We start from the raw sequence: 18,741 nt of genomic DNA, 5'->3' as shown, positions 1-18,741 counted from the left end.
AATTATTATTAGTGATTCTATTCATGCTATATAAAAAACCAAAAAAAAAAATGTGAGGTCATTGGTCATTATCCTATTTAATTGTTACCCTAATGACCTTATTTTTGGATTCGCTATGCATCTAAACTCAATCACGCCTCGCACAGAACTCAAAAGTATCTAGCTGTGCCCGCATAGAAGTGACGACTGACAACTCACAAGGAAAGATAAAACTAGTAAAAAAAAGGAATAAGTATCAAAAAAAAACCCTTGAATTTTCGTAAAAGACTAGTTCATCCCCTAAACTTTTTTTCAAAGCAAACAAACCCCGCAATTTCAAACAACAGTACAAAGTAGCCTTTCGATCACTTTTCCGTTATAACAGAAATGACAGTGGCCGTTAGTTGCTTATGTGTAATTTTTATTTATTTATTGATATTCCAGAAATACACATCATAAATTTATTTATTTTAATTTTCTCCCTTATTCACTACAATTTGTCAATGACCGAACAACAAAAAGAGCAAGAATTGAAATCACAGAAAGCACTTCTAATACAGATTTATCTTTGTAATTCTCCTCTTTCTAAAGTGAATTTTATGAGATGCAGCAGAAATTCAAGAAAAGCAAGGAAATGTAATTAGCCGAATGGAATAGATCCAAGAAAGCAGAAATTCAAGAAGTTTATCTGAACGGAATAGATCAAGAAAGCAATTTTATATATATTTATCTCTTTCTTTCTCCTCTTTCTAAGCCCTCTTACTGAACCCATCAAGCAAAATAACCCAATTAAATCAAACCTAAAAAATCCACTAGTTCTATACAGCAAGGAATCAAGGAATCTCTGTTTGAGAGGGCTAAGCAGAGGGACTCGTGGAGCTTGATCTTGCTATGGATTTTCATGGGCAGAGATCGACGAATTGAGTGTAGATCGATGAATTGATCTTGATATGGGTTTTAGGGTTTGCGAAAGGGGGTTTTGATTTTTATTTGCCTTTTCTTTCTAAAAGGCCATGTCATGGAAATTAGACCCTGAGTTGTTTTAATTTTTTTCTTTGCTTTTTAATTTTTATTTCTAAAATGCCATGTCAAATTTACACGTAATTATCATTTTTAACAAAATCACATCTCAGTCAAGCCACATCAGATTTTTTTAACGGAAAAGTGGGTTGAGGACTAACGTGGACGCTTGTTTGATCGGAAAAAAACTTAAGGGTTCAACTGATCTTTTGTTTGAAAGTTGAAGGGTTTCCGTATCATTTATTCCTAAAAAAAATAAAACCCATAAACCCCAAAAACAGCAAAACAGTCCCTTAGCGGCAACTCAGATAAGAAAAACCTTGAAAACTCCATTTCTTCTCCGAAGGTCACTAAGAGGGAGAAAATGGCGAACCTGAGAACGGCAATGGACTCACAATTCTGGGACCAGAACGTAGCGTCGCCGCAATTCCTTGACGGGTGTGCCCGGTCCGTTCCCGGCCACCCTTTTCCGCAAGACGGCACGCGAGCTAGCCGCGCTTTGAGAATGCAGCAGCTCTCGATTATGGGAATGGGGTTTCCTCTGGGTATCATCCCTTCTTATTCTCCCGTTCCCCATCACAAGGAGCTAGGTTCCTTCTCTCTGCAATCTCTCTTGCTCAGACTGGAGACGTCCAACTGGTAATTTCAGATTTTCTCTCTTGTTGTTTGTTTCCGATAGTATTGGTTATGCTGTTACGCCATTCTCTAATATTTCTTCAATCTATTTGGGGGTCTCGAAATTAACTTGTGCTGCTCAGTAATTCATTTAAGAGATGCTAATTTGATTCAAGCAATTACTTTCAATTTTAACAAAATAATGGGTGCAATCCTCGAACTTTATTTCTGTAGGTGGCTGGGATTAATTGGGCAGTTCCGTCCAAAGAAACTGATTTCTGCAGTTAAAAAAGAAATTGCCAGAGCAGAGGAGTTTGGACTCCCTGTAATCAAAGAGGCCGCGAAGCAATTTTTGGACAAGTCACTCTATTCGATTGGTTTAAGCTCACAATTTTCTCTGAGTTCCTCATCATCCTTACTGTTGAGCACAGAACGGCATGGTGAAAAGAAGAAAAATCGCTACAAAATGATGCTCTTTCACCAGGCAGGCATTTGTATTCCTTTTACTTATATCCATTAGGATAATTATGTGAAACTATCTGCCGAAATAATTGAATCTCTACGTAAAAGTATATATTTTTCATGAATTTCGGAGTTGTCTCTTTCAAAAGAGGAGAGATTTTTTATCTTCCATACCACCATCCCACATTAGAGTTTTGCCTAATCTTTTGGTTCATGATTTCCTTGTTAAAATGTGTATTGTTAAGATAAATTTGAGTATAATGTTGTTAATCTTAGTGAAAAAATCTAGTGGAGTTATCAAAAGCATGACTATGTTGTGGCTTCTGAATTTGTGTATTATGTTGCCATTTCACAACTTTTAACAATAATTCCCGTGCACATGACTCCCGCAATGGTCGGGTTTAGAGACAGTCAGGATATACGTAGACCTTATCCTCACTTATATGTGGAGAGACAAAGACTAGAGATTGGTTCCTGAAATTTAACTTGTAACCTCTAGGTTGTACCCTTGTAACAATCGAGCAAAATTTTCTTTGTTCGTAATTATTAGTAATTGATATTGCACTCAGTAATCATGGTTCCTCATCCTTGAGTTGACACTTGACATCTGGAACGTCCACACAGAAACATGTTTACCATTTCTGCTAACTCGTTTTCCTTGATGCAGTCCCTGGTATCACATCATTCTTAGCTCATACACTTTAAGCTTCATTCTAACACATGAAATGTTCCTGCCAGAAAGTCTGTTGAACTTTTATCTCATTGAATTGATCTATATGGTGAACTCTGGTTTTCTTTTTCCAGACTGGATGTAAGCTGTCCTGACTAGGTTATGTGTTTATACAGCTCCCAGAACACGACATTACGTTGGAGGCTGCATGGCCTGAGCTATTCATTGACCATAAAGGAAAATACTGGGAAGTTCCAGAGTCAATTAGCCTTGATTTGTCTTCCCTTGGCTCTGGTTCCGGGTTACGATACCGTTTTGGCATACACAAAAACACCGGTGATCCCTATGCAGTCAATGCCATTGACAGTGAGGTGCCATTTTCATTAATGCCTGGATTATGTGCTAAAGCTGCCTTTTCTTATGATAAGAGTGTGGACCTTTGGAGGCAAAAGGAGAAATTGAAGGACGTCGTCATAAGAACTAACAAGGCTTGGTATTTACGGCCTTCTTATGATGTGTTTCTTAGAGAGCCTCACGCGGCCGTATCTGGCGTTATAGGTATTTTTTTTGCGTCTCACAGTAGATCTCGTAGACATATCTGGTATTACAAAATACAAATAATTTTGCGTGGTGGCTCCTTCTTATAAACAGTGTAACTAGAATGAAATTTTGGTTACAAACTTACAATTATGTACTTTTACAAGTATTAGTTGGAGATGGCTTCATGTTGAATGATGATAGATTTTCTTGGAAGGTTCTCTTCAACTGAAATGCTGAGGAGCTAAATACTACTAAATTTTTAGTAACAGTGCTCATCTGTATTTGTTCTTTTTTTTTTCTTGTGTTATAACTAGGAAGCAGTTTTCTTTTGTCTAATTAGTTGCTTCTAACCTACATTAATGTGACATGTTAGGTGGCACATGCGCAGCATGGTTTGGGGGCGGGGAGAGCCCAGCGTCCGTTCAAACCCAAGGTGGTGAAGATGTTCATAGGAATATTAGAAAGAGAAGTCCACTGATTGCAGATCTGTTCGGCTCAGTTTGCTGCACATTCCAACATGGGAGGTTCAAAAAGGATTATGGTGACTTGACCAGGGTAGATGCCCGTCTAGATATCTGTTCGGCTTCAGCTCTTGCCAGCAGGGTTTTCAATGTTATTAGGAGTCCATCAGTTCGAAGCATTGACAATCCCTTGTCTTCGCCGAGGCTCAATTTGATCTTTCAGCAGCAGGTACTTCTGTTCATAGCTTCTGATCTTGTTTGTCTCTGTTCAAAAACTGGATCTATATTGTGGAACAAACTTGCAAATGATTTACTCAATTTGACGAAATTAAAGTAATGAGTCATCATTAGTGCATGTAGTGAAATCTATATGCTGCTTTCTGCTGTTATGAGGTTTATCATGAAAATTCAACCTGTTATTTTCTGCTTGCCTGGAAACTTTGTCCTAAGGTTGGGTGGCTAAATTTACTTTTGATTCAGAAAAGGCGAGGAACTGAGGTTCCTGTGACAAAGTTTATGAATTATGACATTTTCCCAGATAGACGATTTATTTTTGAAATGAAGTAAAGAAAATCTGAACTCTTGGTGTGTCTCGGCACTATTCTTATCATACAGTTTCCCTTATGGCTTTCCAGATTGCCGGGCCTATTGTTTTTCGACTAGATTCAAGGTTTTCGCTCAGCGCATCGTCAGAAAAAAGTGGTCCGCATATGGAGGATCTTATATGCAGCTTGAATTACTCATTGAGGCTCCTAAGCTCAGGGAAAGTTGTTGCATGGTATTCCCCAAAAAGGAAAGAAGGGATGATCGAATTACGTCTGTTTGAGTTCTAAGCAATATTTTTCCCTTTGTGCCTCTTGTCTTATGATTGTTACATGTTAACTCTTTGTCTATCCTATTAGAAAATTATTTTACTGCTGTACATTAGCCATTGTTTCTTGAAGAAGAAAAGATCTTAATCTCCACTGTGCCAATGCCGGAGTCTTTAACTCAATTTGAATAATTTACATAGGCTTTTGGGATGAAACTTGACTTCATAGTTGATAGCTTCTCTTGCCCATAAAAGCTTTAGACTTTCTTTTCAAATCAGAGTACAAATCCAGAATGAATCAGATTTTTGGGTATAAAATGTCACAGGATCTTGACAAATTTTCAGTTGAAAGGTGCACATTCACACCTGTTGAAAATTATAACCTGTTGAAACTAGTTCAGTTGTTCCCCTACTAGAAAGCTTCAAAGCTGTTATTCCATTTTCTAAGTAAAGGAAAAAAAAAATTGCAGCAGGGTATTGAAGCAAAAAAATAATAGATACAGATATCAGCTGTCAATGCAAAAGAATCATTATCAGTGACCATAAGAAGGGTATTATTCCCATATAACAAGAACTATAAAAGAGCCAAGTAGGTTAAAGGTCCTACAATAGAGTAACTCTCATGGATGTGCAGAAACAAACATCTTGATCAATGGAAGGTGAACTCCAGAAATTTTGTGGAGATGCCGAGTTCTTTACTCGACCACAGCCAATAAGTCACTAGCCTTGCAAAAGCAGTGCCGAGAATCTGTTCCCAAATCAGCCTTCCACAATTCCAGAATTCAACATAAGAGAAGTTTCTATAAAAAATAACAATGTATATGACACTAATTATCTATATAAAGTATACTCATAATGTAAACAGCCTGGCCAAGCCAACCCCTAATATTCACTACTGTCTAAGCCACCAACAGAGATATGAGCTTAACACACATAATCAGTCCAATAAGAAATAAAATTGATTCAATTATGCAAATCCAGAATGAAATAACTCTGCGCTGAAATATTAGGTAGATTTCAGAAGTCAAGTAATAAAGCAATGGGGATGAAAGGGTGAATAGTCAAGCCCTCTACATTCATAAGCAATTGCAGACGCTAAGCAATGACATGACGAGTCAACGACAATGGCATACTCGGACATGACATAGAGAGGTCAGAGATGCCCTTTGGCTCAAGACATACTGGATGGTTAACATATGCCACATACAGTACATTGCTATCACATTATCTACAAGACCGCAAACAACAGCTAAGAGCAAGCCCACATCTTTAAAGAGGCAATTATCAAACTTGAGACGCTCAAACTTGTCAGGAAAAAAAATTAATAAACAAAGAAAGTAGTTTGTAATACTCTGCACAGAGTAGTTCATTATCCATCATCGAGAAGCGGAAGTGGTGCTGCCGGGGAAGGGAAGACATAAAGAGGATTGGATGCATTTCCACTGAACATAGAACTTCAGTTATCTAAATGGGTCATGAAAATTTCTCCAACCAGGCATTTCACTTACCTCATATGCATTTATGTCTGAAAAAAGAACCTGCAAAAGAAGTAGATACTTGTTATCAATGGGTTTGAGAAACTATAGAAATTGCTGAAATAATAGAAATCCCAGGAAGCACAGAAACCATAGTTTATATATGCTGCAATCTTTTATCAAATAAAATTGTCAAACTCGCTCACCTTCTTTCCAGCTTCCACACTTTGCCCAGCCTCGGCACCAACTGAGAGTATCTAAAACAAAATTTAAGGGTCTCAAATAACTTCAGTCGCAGCTATATAAAATAATGAAATATATTTTATTTTTCAGAGCTCCACCCACCTCCCCCATCAGATACCGCTCAAACTTGACAGCAGATTTGGGCAACAATACACCACCAGCAGATTTCTACAGCAAAAACCAGCTACCATCAGCATGAAAGCTCACAAGATAGACAATTTTCTTATTACACATAAAAAAAACATTAACCAACCCAAGGTTGAAAAAAACAATTAAATAAATAAACCTAAAAATTCCACCATAACCAACTAAAAGCTTATTGCAATCATCAAAAACCATTTACAAACTATTCACCATCGAAATGCAACGACTAAACAGAGGCCTGATTTAAGTTCTCTTGGGGAAGATTTTAACTTACAACAATTAGCAATTTTTCAAAGAAAGATGGGCATCTTTCACTTAAATTGACAAATATAGTTTACATTGTCTACCCTCCTCAGCCAAATGGATGGAAAAGGCTTTGCATTTGATTAAAAATCAAAAGGGGAGAAAAACAGAAAAGAAAGAAGTGGCATACCTCGGGTAGCTCCTCAAGACGGATAAGAACACTAGCAGCCTGTGGAACAACCTGCAACCCCAATAGTTCACTATTTTCAATATAAAAATTGATCAAATAACCCAATACATTACAAAATATTTTATGCACAATCTCTTGTTACTGTTTTCATTACTTTCCAGCAATTGAAAAAGGAAGAAGAAAGCATCCCAGAAAATGAAACTTCAAACGCGATAATAAATAACGAACCATACATTAAGCAAAAGAAGGAAAAATTCAAAGAGATATTGACAGATACCTTCGCCGGTTCCCATTTCTGAGCTACAGCATTGATTCTCAACGAACTTCTCCGAAATCCTTAAAAAAAAGAACAAAAAAAACACACAAAAATAGCAATGAAGGGCGAGAATTTCACAAACCGAGAAGTCTCTGTTGAGAGGGAAATGGAGCACTGGTTCTGCTAACAGCGAAGGGCTTTGGGAATGTCACAAAAGTAGACGCCATGGATAACAGAGATTGAGCAAACACAGAGGCAGAGAGGGTTATGTTTTAAGTAGGGGTGGCAAAACTCTTTCTTAAACCCGAATCAAACCCAATTAAATCTGAGCTGAAGCACAAATTTTTAACAGTTTAAAACCTGTTTTAAAATCAGTCTTAGTACAAACACATAAATTTTATTGATTTATTCATTCGGACCTTAATCCTTGTCCAAATCAATTCTAATATAATCAATTAAATATATTCGGAATCTAATCCAGTTACTGATTTGAAACCAATTTTTTTCCTTCACTAGCTAAGGGCAACGTGGGGAGTAAAACTAAAACCTTCTATAAAGACACGTCTCATTTGCAGAATGTTCTTGTTTGTTCTTGGACACAAGTGATGGGCCTGAACCCTAACTGTAAGCTAATACGGTTACAGAATGTTTGACCCAATTACAAATAAAGCCCAAATGGGCCCAAGTTCAACCCATTGGTCTGTAGGTTACATGATATATGACAATTTGTTAATGCAACGTGTTGTAGATTTCTATCATATAAATCCATGAAACAACTTTTAATAGCAAGATTCAATTTGTACACATCTTACTTGGCAGTCGCTGAGTTTAAGCATATGTGTGTCTATCATTCTAAATCCCAATGCAAAGTATATTTTTCTGTTTTATTTTAAAAATTAGGAGCTAATGGACCCAACAAGATTTTAATTTCGGTTATGAATGAAAAATTCCCTTCAATTTCTGGGTAAGAGAAAAGTTTTGAGCTTTTGCTTTCCCTGATTTTTTCTCAAAGGGAACCCATTTTGGGTTTAGGGTTTTAGGAAAAGTTTGGAAGCGTTGGTGATCGTGCTGAAGAAGAAGCTTTGTAGCTTGTAAATGGGTTTTCCTCTTTCATCTACTCTTATCTGCTGTTGTCTGCTCCAAACATCATGGTAATCTGCTACTTTTCTTCTTCCTTTTTTGTTTTTTTTCCCTAATTTAGGAATCTGTTCAGTGCATGTGTTTCCTAGAAATTGGGTTTTTGTTATGATATTTGGATACATTGTAGTGTTAAAAGGTCGATTCATGAATTATAAGACTTCTGAAGTTCTTTGCACTGCCGTTTCAGAAATAGAATTCGGTTCTTGCCCATAGAAGATATTCGCGCTTTGTAGAGGTGATTTCTGGGTTTTGCTTTTCTTACTTTTTCTAGTTTAGAAAATGGTAGATCCAAGTGCAGTTTCTGGGAGTGAGAGCGAGGCTCAGTCTGATAGTGGGAGGTCTGATTCGAGTACTCCAGTGGAGACTTCTGAAGAAGGAGGCACTGGTTCTGAGAAAAGTTCAACGGTAGTCATGGTTCCGGGAAGAATATTGCCGGCAAAGATCAATCCGAAATCAAAATTGACCGAAGATGATATGGGCCGTCTGCGGAGGCTATACCGGATTCCAGAATCAGTGGAGATTAGGCCTCCTTCAAATGATGAAAGGGCGGACCATGAAGTTCCTGGGTGGTCAGTTTTTTATGAAATTATGTTCAAAGTAGGTATTAGGTACCCAGTACCCTCTTTACTAGCTGAAGTTTGTAGATTTTACAGTATTGCTCCAAGTCAATGGATGCCCAATGGCTTAAGGATTATTATAGGGATTCAATGTTTGAGAGAGAAAGAAAATAAGGAATTCAGTTTAAGGGACCTTCTGGAAGCATATTCTGTGAAGATGGGTGACCCTGGCAGATATACATTGGTGTGTAGGCGTGGAAAAAGCAATTTGATCACTGAGTTGACATCAAATGACCATGGTATTGGTTGGAAGAAAGAATACTTCTTTGCAAGAGGAGCCTTAGTATTCGGAAGTGAAGAAGGCATTGAATCTGCATGGCGACTGGCAGATAGTAAGTGTTTGTACTTACTTTTTGTTCAAGTTTTACTTGAAACTTATACATTTTTATTTGCAGTGTCTGGAAATGCCCAAAAGGGGAGGAAGAAGGATCCCGAAGTTGATAGGCGAGTGAAAGAATTCTACGAAATTGACTCGTTCAAAAGATCGTGCAAACACATTTTGACTCGACACAATTTGCAGGATACAAGTTTGTGGAAGTACACAGGTACGTATAACTGGGCAAGTTTATGTAGTTTGAAGATTGATTACGTACTTAACTTTATCCTTTGTCGTGTATTTCAGGAGACAAGATGTTTGATTTAGAAGGAGAGTTTGAATCAGTTGATAGTCTGTTTGAGATGGTGAGACAGTCGTGTATTTCAGACAAGACGTTTAATTTAGAAGGAGAGTTTGAATCAGTTGATAGTCTGTTCGAGATGGTGAAACAGAAAGAAAGTCGTTCCAAGACAAAGGCTGTGAAGTCTAGTCACCAGCGATTCAATGAAGAGCGGCGACTGAAAGAAAAAGAAGCTCGAGAGGAAAAAGAAGTTGAAGAGAAGAAGAGGACGGATAGAGCTCAAGTCGAGCAAGACAAGAAAAAGATTGAAGAAGAAAAGAAAAAAGAAAAATCAGAAGTTACTGTTCAAGGCAAAGGGAAATTGCCTTTGCCGACTGGCGGTAAGAAGCCAGGCCAGATCAAGAAAGGTGACTATCCTCGAATGCCAAGGGGTTGTGGGGATCAACCTGTTAAAGAGAGTCGAGATGCTGGCACTGATGATGAAAGTTCTTTGAAACGTCATCGAGCACAGATTGATATTACTGGAGATGATTTTGATGATGAAGTCAGGAATGCTGGTACTAGTGGCGCTGATGATGAAAGTTCTTTGAAACGTCATCGATCACAGATTGATATCACTGGAGATGATTTTGAAGATGATGTCATGAATGCTGAAGATACTTCAACATATGCAACTGTAAAGAGGGCTTGCCCAACCCCAATTCCTACTCAAGAAGTAAGGGTTCCAAGTCAACAGGGAGCTGATGTTAATAAAGAAGGTTCATCTCAGCAGTATGTGGCGAATGGAGAAAGGAGAATAGTTATATCAATCTCAGAATCATTCTCTGTGACCACCACTCCTGTGATGCCTCCAGATAGCATCAGAGGGCTATTATTTCCAGAGGATGCGGAGAAGCTTGGAAGGTTGGATCCGCATGCTACACTTGATTATGCTACAGCTCATATTTTTGCGGTATGTGGACATTTTATTTTAAGCAAGTATAATGTTTATGAACTTTTTAAAATCTTGTTGACTAACATTGGATTTTATTGCGCAGGGTTTACAAGGGTTATTGAAAGCAGGTGATGATACTGCTAAGGCTGAAGTTGAGAAGGAGAAGAACGAAGCCCGAATCAAGTTTTTAGAGAAAGAGGTTGCAAAGGCCAAGCTTGAAGCTCAAGAAGCCAAGACTTGTGCTGCAAATAACGTTAAGGATACTCTGGAAGCAATAAGAGGGCTACTGAAAGACTCGGAAGGCAGACTTGGTATTGCAATGGGAGAGGTTGAATCTCTAAAGAAAAGATTGGAGTTTGGCGCTTCAGAGTTAAAAGAAGCAAAGATGACGCTTCAGAAGGTGGAGGAAGACTGCAAGTCTTATCAAGAAAAGTGGGAGGCCGCCCTAAAGCAAGTCAGTGAATTGAAGACAGACTTGGTTATTCAACAGGCAAAGAATGACGCGGAGAAGTTAAAGGCTGAGAAAAAACATTTGATGAAAATGAGAATAGCTGGAGGAGTTGGTGGCGCCTATCGGAGGCTGGAACTCTTGAAGGAATACAAAGAGGGGAAAGACTACTTGTGGCGACCAGACGAAGAAATTCGTAAGTTGGAAGAAATTATAAGGCACTACCAGCCAAGTAAGAAAATTGAAGACAAAAATACAGTAACTTCTAAACCAGGCGCAAAAGCTACAAGAAAAAGGAAAGAATGATAAGGAGTTGTATCTGCCTGGCGCGCACAAGGTCAATGAACTATGTTTTGTTTAGATGTTTAGATGTATATGTTTAAACATAGTTCAGATGTTTTGATGTACAGTATATGTTTTGTTTTGTCAGTGTACAGTTGTCATACCTTAGGTGAGCCTTGGGCATGTCTCTGAGAAAGGACTTTGGGCAGTCCACAGGTGGGTCGTGTTGGGCTGGTTATCTGCATGTAAGGCCATGGGCTATGAGCCCGTTAGTAGATAGATTTTACTGGACTTTGTCATCAAGGCCCATTTTTTAGCCACTGCAATGAACAAGTTTGATTGTTTTGTCTAAGCTTGAAATACCTGTAGGTTACACATTACCATTCCGTTAAGAAAAGTGAGATTACAGTGGGAGTCTTTTTTGTGTACATGATGAGCCATTAATTACTTGGAATTCATACTTGATTTTAAATGTATTAGTGAGTTGCTTGAGCTTGAGCTCAAGGAGACTTACAAATATTGTGGGCAAAGCATGCAAGAATTATGGCTCAACCCTGGTTTTTGTCCATTACAAAGAAAAGAGGCATACTAAGCATGCAAGTATAGTACAAATAAAAGCCCCAGCAAACAAATCCGCAAAGAAAGTCTAGAACACATAAAGACACTGATTGCTTTTAACAAGAGCCTAGGCCTAGCTAATGTGTTTTGTCATGTCTTCACCTTTGAAAATAGGTCCAAGGCTTTCCAATGTCATACATGACAAAGATAACAAGAAGGAAAAAAGACCCTGATTCCAGAACAGTACAAAAATAAATGAGCCTTCTGCCCTTAATTGAAAAAGAAGAAGCCAATTGACCTAGCCTTAGTCCCCTCACCCCTGTGCTTGATGTTGCCTATTCCCTTCTTGAGCAAGCGAAGAACATCTTGCCAAAGCAAAAGAGAGCAGACACATATGATTACCAAAATCAATTGCTTTATCTAGTATTCCTTGCCTTGTTTTCCCTCAATTCTACCCTTTTATCCGATGAGAATCCCTTCCCTTCAGTGGAAATCATTGCAGTGGCCGATTTGTGTATCAAATTCATAAAACTATGTGAACCCTATACGAGTATACAGAAGGAACATTTATGGTTAAAATTGCAGGGAAACTACAACGATTTTTCCACGGGGCCCCCATTTTATAGCATTGTGTAACTCAAAATAGGAATCAATTTGGAGAAATAAACATGCATCACAAAATGTAGCCTTGTGTTACCAATTTGTGAGAAATACACAAAAAAAGAAAAAAGGTTTGGTCAATACTCACATTATCCTAGAGGATGTGAAAATTCTTCAATTAATTGGTCGGTGATTCATCATAAATGATGTGTCCTCTGCCATCACCTACCATAGTACTGGACAGTGGAGAGTAGCTAACATGATCAATGGATCGTAGAACTCCTCCGCAATTTCCACATCTCAGCCGTTGATCAGAATGACCAAAAAAAATCTCAACCGTTTCCACTCCATTTGCTGAATATTTATAGTTGTAATTTTTTGTATGTTGGGTTGTGGCACGAAGAAAGGCATTGATGCGGCGAAACTGAATTACTAATTTGCCCCTGAAACTTTCTTGAATTGGCAGATCATACCCCGGAGAACCAACGGAAAAGTTCACTGATTTCTTCCCCTGCACGATCGGCCTCCATGTCCCACCCCATGGTACCAGAAATCTCGCTGTGGTGGTTGCTTCCGGTGAAGAATCGTCCCGAACTTCTAAATGATAGTGTACGAGAGGAAAGAGAATTTGAGAGTCTATCAATCCAGCTCCTCCCGGAGGCTACTTCTTCTGAGACAAGAGTTGGCTCCGGATCGGCCGTGTTTCGAGGAGTTACAGTTTCTTCCTTATTTGAAATGCTTCCATGGTGCATTTGGTTTACTGTGATTTCCGATTCTCCATCCACAATGTAGTCGAATGATCCAATGGAGAATGACCTAGCAGACTCGATTGAGTCTAGTGTTGGTATTTGACGACGGCTGATTGAGCCGATCTCCAGACGGAAACTGCCTCCTCCTCCATCATCGCCACCGTTTCTGGTGGTTGAGGCTAGCATTGATTTCATGACATCCGCCTCGGAAACTTGAATTGGAGATCGACAGAGCGGACAAGTATGGTTTATCTCGTTTGATCGGAGCCACGTGTCGATGCATTCAGCGTGGAACACGTGGCAGCATAGAGGGAGAAGACGGAGCTGATCGTGCGGCTCAAACTTGGACAAGCAAACAGCACAGTCTCCACCGCCTGAGGCAGCGGCCGCGGTAACTGTAGAGGAGCAGCGACGAGTGATTGAGGAGAAAGTGAACAGCGGGAGAGAGTCGATGATCGCAAACGTCGGCGATATCTCTGGCGAAATGCGACGGTTAGAAGACGACGAGCTGGAGGCGGTGGTCGTGAGGTGACGGATGCATCGGCGGTTGAGATGGCGGAGGAAAAAGCAGAGAGAGACTGAGACAAGAACGGTTATAGAGAGAATTAGAATTATGATCAGGATGCTCGGCTTCAAACTCTGTATCCACGACTGTGAGTGACCTCCGCCGTTTTCGCCGCTGTAAGTGGCGGATGTAGCAAGAGCATTCAACATAGCAGGAGGCGGAAGTTGCGGCGTTGGTGGTGGTGTTGACATCGTGAAGCCTAGAGAGAGCGTCCGTGAGAGAGAGAGAGAGGAGATATGGTTATTGGCGCCGTTGAAGGATATAAATGCGAATAGACTGTAGAACGTGACAGGCACGTGATGGATGGTAAGAGTCTTAAAAATATAAATAAAAATATTGATGTCCAAATAAAATATAAACACGACCGTGTCATTACCTAGTACCTTCATTTAAAATTAAGGTAGTAAATGGTGGTATGTGTGTGTGTATATATATATATATATATATAGGTTACTTCCTACACACTCTTGGCATGCAGCTTCAAGCAATACCTCTTTATATAGTCAACTGGAAATCAATTAGTAATATATGTATATGTATATATATGCCTTTACATGACCTGAAATAGTTTCAGAGGTTATTAATAAAGTAGAACATCGATCATTAACTAGCTTTTTTGTTGCTATATGAGTATGTTTTTTGGGCTTCAATTGTGGGCTTTCTTTTCCTACCATGTCCACAAGCCATCTTTTCCTACTTTATGGATAGATATATTTTTGTTATCTTTTAGATTTTCTCACCTAATTTTTTTTTCCTGGAAAGTGGCAGAGCAAACTGTTTTCCATCTAATAGTGAGAGATTAGTTCAGCTAATTCTTGTGTTTTTATCTTTGAAGGCAGGATATGCTTGGGAATGTTTATCAAGTTAGTTAGGTGAACCCCTTGCGTATAGTCCATACTCATGACATATTTTCTTCATTATATATCTATATATTTTGACCTGCTATTTTGTAGATGACAATAAAAACTAAAAAAAAAACATTTAGGGTTGGGTTGGTTTTTTTTTTTTTGTTTTCTCTATCTACCGTATTTTTCATTTTTTTAGTTTTTTTTTTCAAGTTGTTTTCAATTGATTTTTGTATTTTTTAAAATCAACAATCAAACGTATTTTTGAGGTTGTCCTTTATTCTTAGAAAAATAAAAATAGAAAATATTTTATTTTACATACAAACAACTATGATTAGCTAGAAAAATAAAAGGAAACATTTCTATTTCTCTATGTTAGAAAAACTGAACTAACTATTAATTTTCCTCTTTGTTGTCTCCTTCCGTTTTTCTTTCTAACTTTGCTTCCTCAGCACTCTTGGCATGTCGATGAGAACTACTAATCAATTTTATATATACTCTTGTTGGCTTTTGAGCTTTCCGTAAATGCCTTATGTACTTTCAAGTCTCAACATTTATAGCAAGTCAAAGAATACCTAGACTTGGTATTTACACTTACACAAGCAGCTATTCACATAGTATACTACTATAAGTACATGCAATGGAATTCGTTTTCTTTCATAGATGATTGGGATAAGTATGGATTTAGCCCTTGTACTTTACATTTTGGATCAAATAAGCCCTTGAACTTTTTTTTGAATCAAATAAGCCCTCATACTTACCAAAATAGAACATGTTAGCCCTTCTGTCAAAGATCTGTTAAAAAATGCTGACGTGGCCGTTATATGTATATCATGTATTTATTTTATTTTATAATAATTATTGACATGGCATAAATGTGGCATTGACCAATGAAATGGGGACACATGTGATTTTTAATTTCTGATTTAAAATAATCAAATAATGAATAATTAAAAAAATCTAAAAAATGAGCATCGTCTTCTCTGGGCAAAGCTCCATTTCCTGCAATCCTCAGATTCAATTGATTTAGGGCCAGGAAGCTAAGAGTCCCACCTTCTATCTTCTTGCTTCAATTGATTTAGAGCCAAGAAGCCAAGCCCCAAGTCAAGCAAGTAAGAACATCACACTACTAGAGGCCTCTAATAGCCCCAAGCTAAGCTCCATCTCCGGCAACCCTCTTTGAATTGTTGTTGAAGAGTCCCACCTTCTTTCAATTTTTGCTGTAGACAACCGTGGTTTATCACAAAAATCAAGAACTTATGCTTTAAAAAATCATGTGAACCTGGATCTCCAAGATGATGTAGATCTAGGGTTTGGTGAGAAATTGAAACCCAAATAAAATCCTGCCATCAAATCCCCAAATCGTTGCAAGCAGTGTAGGAGGGTGGAGATTGATTTTGCAGATTGGTAGAAAACAAAGGGTTTTCAAAATGGAGGAGCCAGCGGAGATTGATTTGCTCTGCCTTTGGAGATGAGTAGTAGAACAAAAGGTTGAGCAACTTGAGATTTTTGACCATGGGTTTTCTATTGCCATGTCATTATCTTTCACATATTAGTATATTACACATCATTTTAATTTTTTTTAAAATATAAATTATATTATTTTTTTTGCCATGTCAGCAACATTTAACGGGAATTGATTATAAGGGCTAACGGAATCTGAAATCCAAAGTGTAAGGGCTTGTTTGATCCAAAAAAAAGTTCAGGGGCTTTTTTGATCCAAAATCCAAAGTATAGGGGCTAAATCCATACTTATCCCTAGATGATTACTAGCTCTAGGCATGTGTGGACCTTCTCGATGAAAATCAAATATGAGATATTAAAAGTATAAGAAAAGAAAGCATTGCTTGAGAAACAGACTTGAAAGATAGTTAAGCAGTTGAAAATTGAAAATGGGGTGAGTACAACAGTGGTCCGTTCGAGGGGTTTTATGAAAAACTTGAGATTGTTAGGCAATTCACAGTTAGACATACACCACAATAAAATAGAGCAGCAGAACGAATGAACATGACTTTATTGGAAAGGGCAAGATGTTATCAAATGCATGATTTGATAGAGAATTCTGGGCTTGGGCAATAAATATAGTGTGTTACCTACTTAACATATTACCATCCATAACATTAGATTACAAGACTCTGATAGAGATGTGGTAAGGCGAGCCTGCAAATTACAATTTACTGAGGATCTTTGGATGTCCTGCTTATTACCATGTCAGAGAGATTAAGATTGATCCAGGTCAAAGAATGCAATCTTCTTGCAGATGGCGTTATAGATTGTGGTATATAGATTAGGGTAAGTTTGTGACAAATAGAGATGTGATCTTCGAGGAGTCTGTTATGAACAAGCACAGGAAGCAGACGAGTCCTATTGGAGGTGGGACGAACATGGATGATTTAATTGAGGTGGAGCTGGATAGTCCTGCAGAGTCATCGAGCAAGGGTGACGATGAGTTTTTCTTGAAGAAATCTGAAGAGGGCAACAACTGCAGCAGCAACATAGATCACCCTAGCAGTAGTCTTTAGAAGTTGGTAGACCCAAAAGGATAGTAAATGCATCTGTGCTCTATGGATTAGAGAATATGATAACCTATGCGTTGATTATAGATGGTGATGAGCCATCTTCATTCAGAGTCCAGAGAGACAACGAATGATAAAAAATTATGTGAAATGGAAGACCACCATGAGTGAGGAGTTTGGGTCTTTTCAAAAAACTAGAATTGAGAACTTGCAGAGTTATCTAAGGGAACGCGTTCCCTGACTGATGATGAAGAAGGTGACACCAACAGTCAAGTTTAAGCAGAACAGGTGGATAATGTTGTACTGCGCGCCAGGTCCCCCCTCAGAGTGATCGCCAGCCCACCTCGAGGGCGGACCATGTAAAGGTTGGGCTCAGAGTTTGAAGCCCAGGTCCAGTTCGGATGCAGACCAGGTGGAAAATACGGTTTGGCGCTGGATGACCTGACGAGGACACACGTGTACCTCTAAATGGTGACCAAGGCACACGGGCAGCTGTTGTGGGCCCGTGAGACAAGGACCCTTGCAAGTTGAGCCTGCTTGATCAATGAGTCAGGTAGGTCCTATGGCATATTTGTTGAGGAAGTTTGGTGGGGCCCGTGCCGAGTCACCTTCAAGTTGTTCTGTTTTGTTGTTTACTTGAGCACTCACAATTGACCTAGTTTTGTTGGCACAAAAGTGTAATTGAATGTCCTCCTCCTGGGTCAAACAAAAAATTGGGTTCCACTGGAACTGTTTTATTGTCCCAAAATTGATGGGTCAATTTTTCAAGAATGGATGTTTCAATGCTTAATTATTTGCCCACTTTTAATTGGGGCCCACCCAAGTCTCAACTATCAATACTAGGGCTGTTAAAAAAAAACCTCCAAAATCGAAACCGACCCAAACCGAAATGATTGGTCGGTTTTTTATAATACAAAGTTACACATTTCTCTACTAAAAACCGAACCGACAAAAACCGAAAAAACCGATCGTTTAATCAGTTATTTTCATGTCAAAAAAACCCCAAAAAACAGACTGAAACCGATCGCGAACACCTAATACTTGAGACCCTCAAAAGTGATCCCCAAAAGACCCCATTTAATGTGGAGTGTTGGATGTGAAGTGGGCTCTACAAATGTGTTTTTAATCTATGGCTATTTTAATGCCACATAGATTTGAGGGACTTTTGGGGTCATATTTTGGGAATCTCTAGCATTGTCCTTATCAAAAATAGTTCAACGTGTGAAGTGGGACGAAAATTTATGGTCTCCACTTTTGTTTTGTTTTATTACAATCATTATTGGATTTGAAGTTCACACTTTTAGTTCACGTAGGAGAATTTTTATATATATACACACACATATGCTATATATATGTGTGTGCGCATACTGTGTATATATATACATATGATGCACACACATTTTTCTTGGTGAGTCCTATCTCTATTACACAAAACACAAAAATCAAGCCGACAAATTTATATCATTGTACCCATCTTATTTCCATTTTCAGTCACATCAACAAAACACAAATCCTCATACATTACACATGCCCTAACAAAAAACCACCATTATGATTGCTCTTAGGGAAAATTGTGGGGCCTACGTTTGTTCTTTGTTGAACAAGTGGTCCTACTATCAAGAGAAATCAAAAGGAAGCCTCTCCATTTTGTGATTTTCTCTTACATGCCTTGATCGATGGCCAGACGACATGACGGAGAAGGGTGGTGATCGTTTGGGTTGCTAGCTCAATTCACTTCATTGTCACCATTTTTTTAACTCA

At 38.5% G+C, this 18,741-nt stretch overlaps 4 protein-coding genes across 4 annotated transcripts; 2 read left to right on the top strand and 2 right to left on the bottom strand.

Annotated features, from left to right (window-relative positions):
- Positions 1-1,285: 1,285 nt before the first annotated feature.
- Positions 1,286-4,741, top strand: LOC119983707 (protein TRIGALACTOSYLDIACYLGLYCEROL 4, chloroplastic). Its single transcript, XM_038827399.1, has 5 exons — positions 1,286-1,638; positions 1,849-2,098; positions 2,923-3,304; positions 3,660-3,976; positions 4,383-4,741. Exons 1-5 carry the CDS (start codon positions 1,364-1,366, stop codon positions 4,578-4,580), a joined length of 1,422 nt encoding a protein of 473 aa, XP_038683327.1. The 5' UTR covers positions 1,286-1,363; the 3' UTR covers positions 4,581-4,741.
- Positions 4,742-5,040: 299 nt separating this feature from the next.
- On the bottom strand, positions 5,041-7,630 carry LOC119984740 (10 kDa chaperonin 1, chloroplastic-like). Its single transcript, XM_038828827.1, has 7 exons — positions 7,252-7,630; positions 7,131-7,189; positions 6,854-6,904; positions 6,379-6,444; positions 6,240-6,290; positions 6,067-6,096; positions 5,041-5,322 (listed from the first exon to the last, which is right to left on the bottom strand). Exons 1-7 carry the CDS (start codon positions 7,334-7,336, stop codon positions 5,254-5,256), a joined length of 411 nt encoding a protein of 136 aa, XP_038684755.1. The 5' UTR covers positions 7,337-7,630; the 3' UTR covers positions 5,041-5,253.
- Positions 7,631-7,919: 289 nt separating this feature from the next.
- On the top strand, positions 7,920-11,562 carry LOC119983760. Its single transcript, XM_038827487.1, has 5 exons — positions 7,920-8,260; positions 8,437-9,198; positions 9,262-9,411; positions 9,489-10,435; positions 10,521-11,562. Exons 2-5 carry the CDS (start codon positions 8,529-8,531, stop codon positions 11,169-11,171), a joined length of 2,418 nt encoding a protein of 805 aa, XP_038683415.1. The 5' UTR covers positions 7,920-8,260; positions 8,437-8,528; the 3' UTR covers positions 11,172-11,562.
- A 762-nt stretch (positions 11,563-12,324) lies between these two features.
- On the bottom strand, positions 12,325-13,798 carry LOC119984773 (E3 ubiquitin-protein ligase ATL4-like). The gene has a single exon (XM_038828881.1). The coding sequence runs from the start codon at positions 13,766-13,768 to the stop codon at positions 12,773-12,775; it is 996 nt and encodes a 331-aa protein (XP_038684809.1). The 5' UTR covers positions 13,769-13,798; the 3' UTR covers positions 12,325-12,772.
- Between the last annotated feature and the right edge of the window lie 4,943 nt (positions 13,799-18,741).

The sequence above is a fragment of the Tripterygium wilfordii genome, chromosome 18 (genome assembly GCF_013401445.1).
Source record: "Tripterygium wilfordii isolate XIE 37 chromosome 18, ASM1340144v1, whole genome shotgun sequence".
NCBI classification, from domain to species: Eukaryota; Viridiplantae; Streptophyta; class Magnoliopsida; order Celastrales; family Celastraceae; genus Tripterygium; species Tripterygium wilfordii.
Note: the sequence above shows the minus strand (reverse complement) of the source record. Positions and strands in the feature narration are given on the sequence as shown.

Bases quoted from the DNA above. Each gene is read 5' to 3' on its own strand.
- LOC119984773 (XM_038828881.1), bottom strand. From the start codon at position 13,768: ATGTTGAATGCTCTTGCTACATCCGCCACTTACAGCGGCGAAAACGGC.
- LOC119984740 (XM_038828827.1), bottom strand. From the start codon at position 7,336: ATGGCGTCTACTTTTGTGACATTCCCAAAGCCCTTCGCTGTTAGCAGA. The intron at 6,905-7,130 runs GTATCTGTCAAT...TTGGGGTTGCAG, and splicing joins AGAAATGGGAACCGGCGAAG to GTTGTTCCACAGGCTGCTAG. The intron at 6,445-6,853 runs GTATGCCACTTC...TTTTTGCTGTAG, and splicing joins GTCTTGAGGAGCTACCCGAG to AAATCTGCTGGTGGTGTATT.
- LOC119983760 (XM_038827487.1), top strand. From the start codon at position 8,529: ATGGTAGATCCAAGTGCAGTTTCTGGGAGTGAGAGCGAGGCTCAGTCT. The intron at 9,199-9,261 runs GTAAGTGTTTGT...TTTTATTTGCAG, and splicing joins TGCATGGCGACTGGCAGATA to TGTCTGGAAATGCCCAAAAG. The intron at 10,436-10,520 runs GTATGTGGACAT...TTTATTGCGCAG, and splicing joins CTACAGCTCATATTTTTGCG to GGTTTACAAGGGTTATTGAA.
- LOC119983707 (XM_038827399.1), top strand. From the start codon at position 1,364: ATGGCGAACCTGAGAACGGCAATGGACTCACAATTCTGGGACCAGAAC. The intron at 1,639-1,848 runs GTAATTTCAGAT...TTATTTCTGTAG, and splicing joins AGACTGGAGACGTCCAACTG to GTGGCTGGGATTAATTGGGC. The intron at 3,977-4,382 runs GTACTTCTGTTC...ATGGCTTTCCAG, and splicing joins ATTTGATCTTTCAGCAGCAG to ATTGCCGGGCCTATTGTTTT.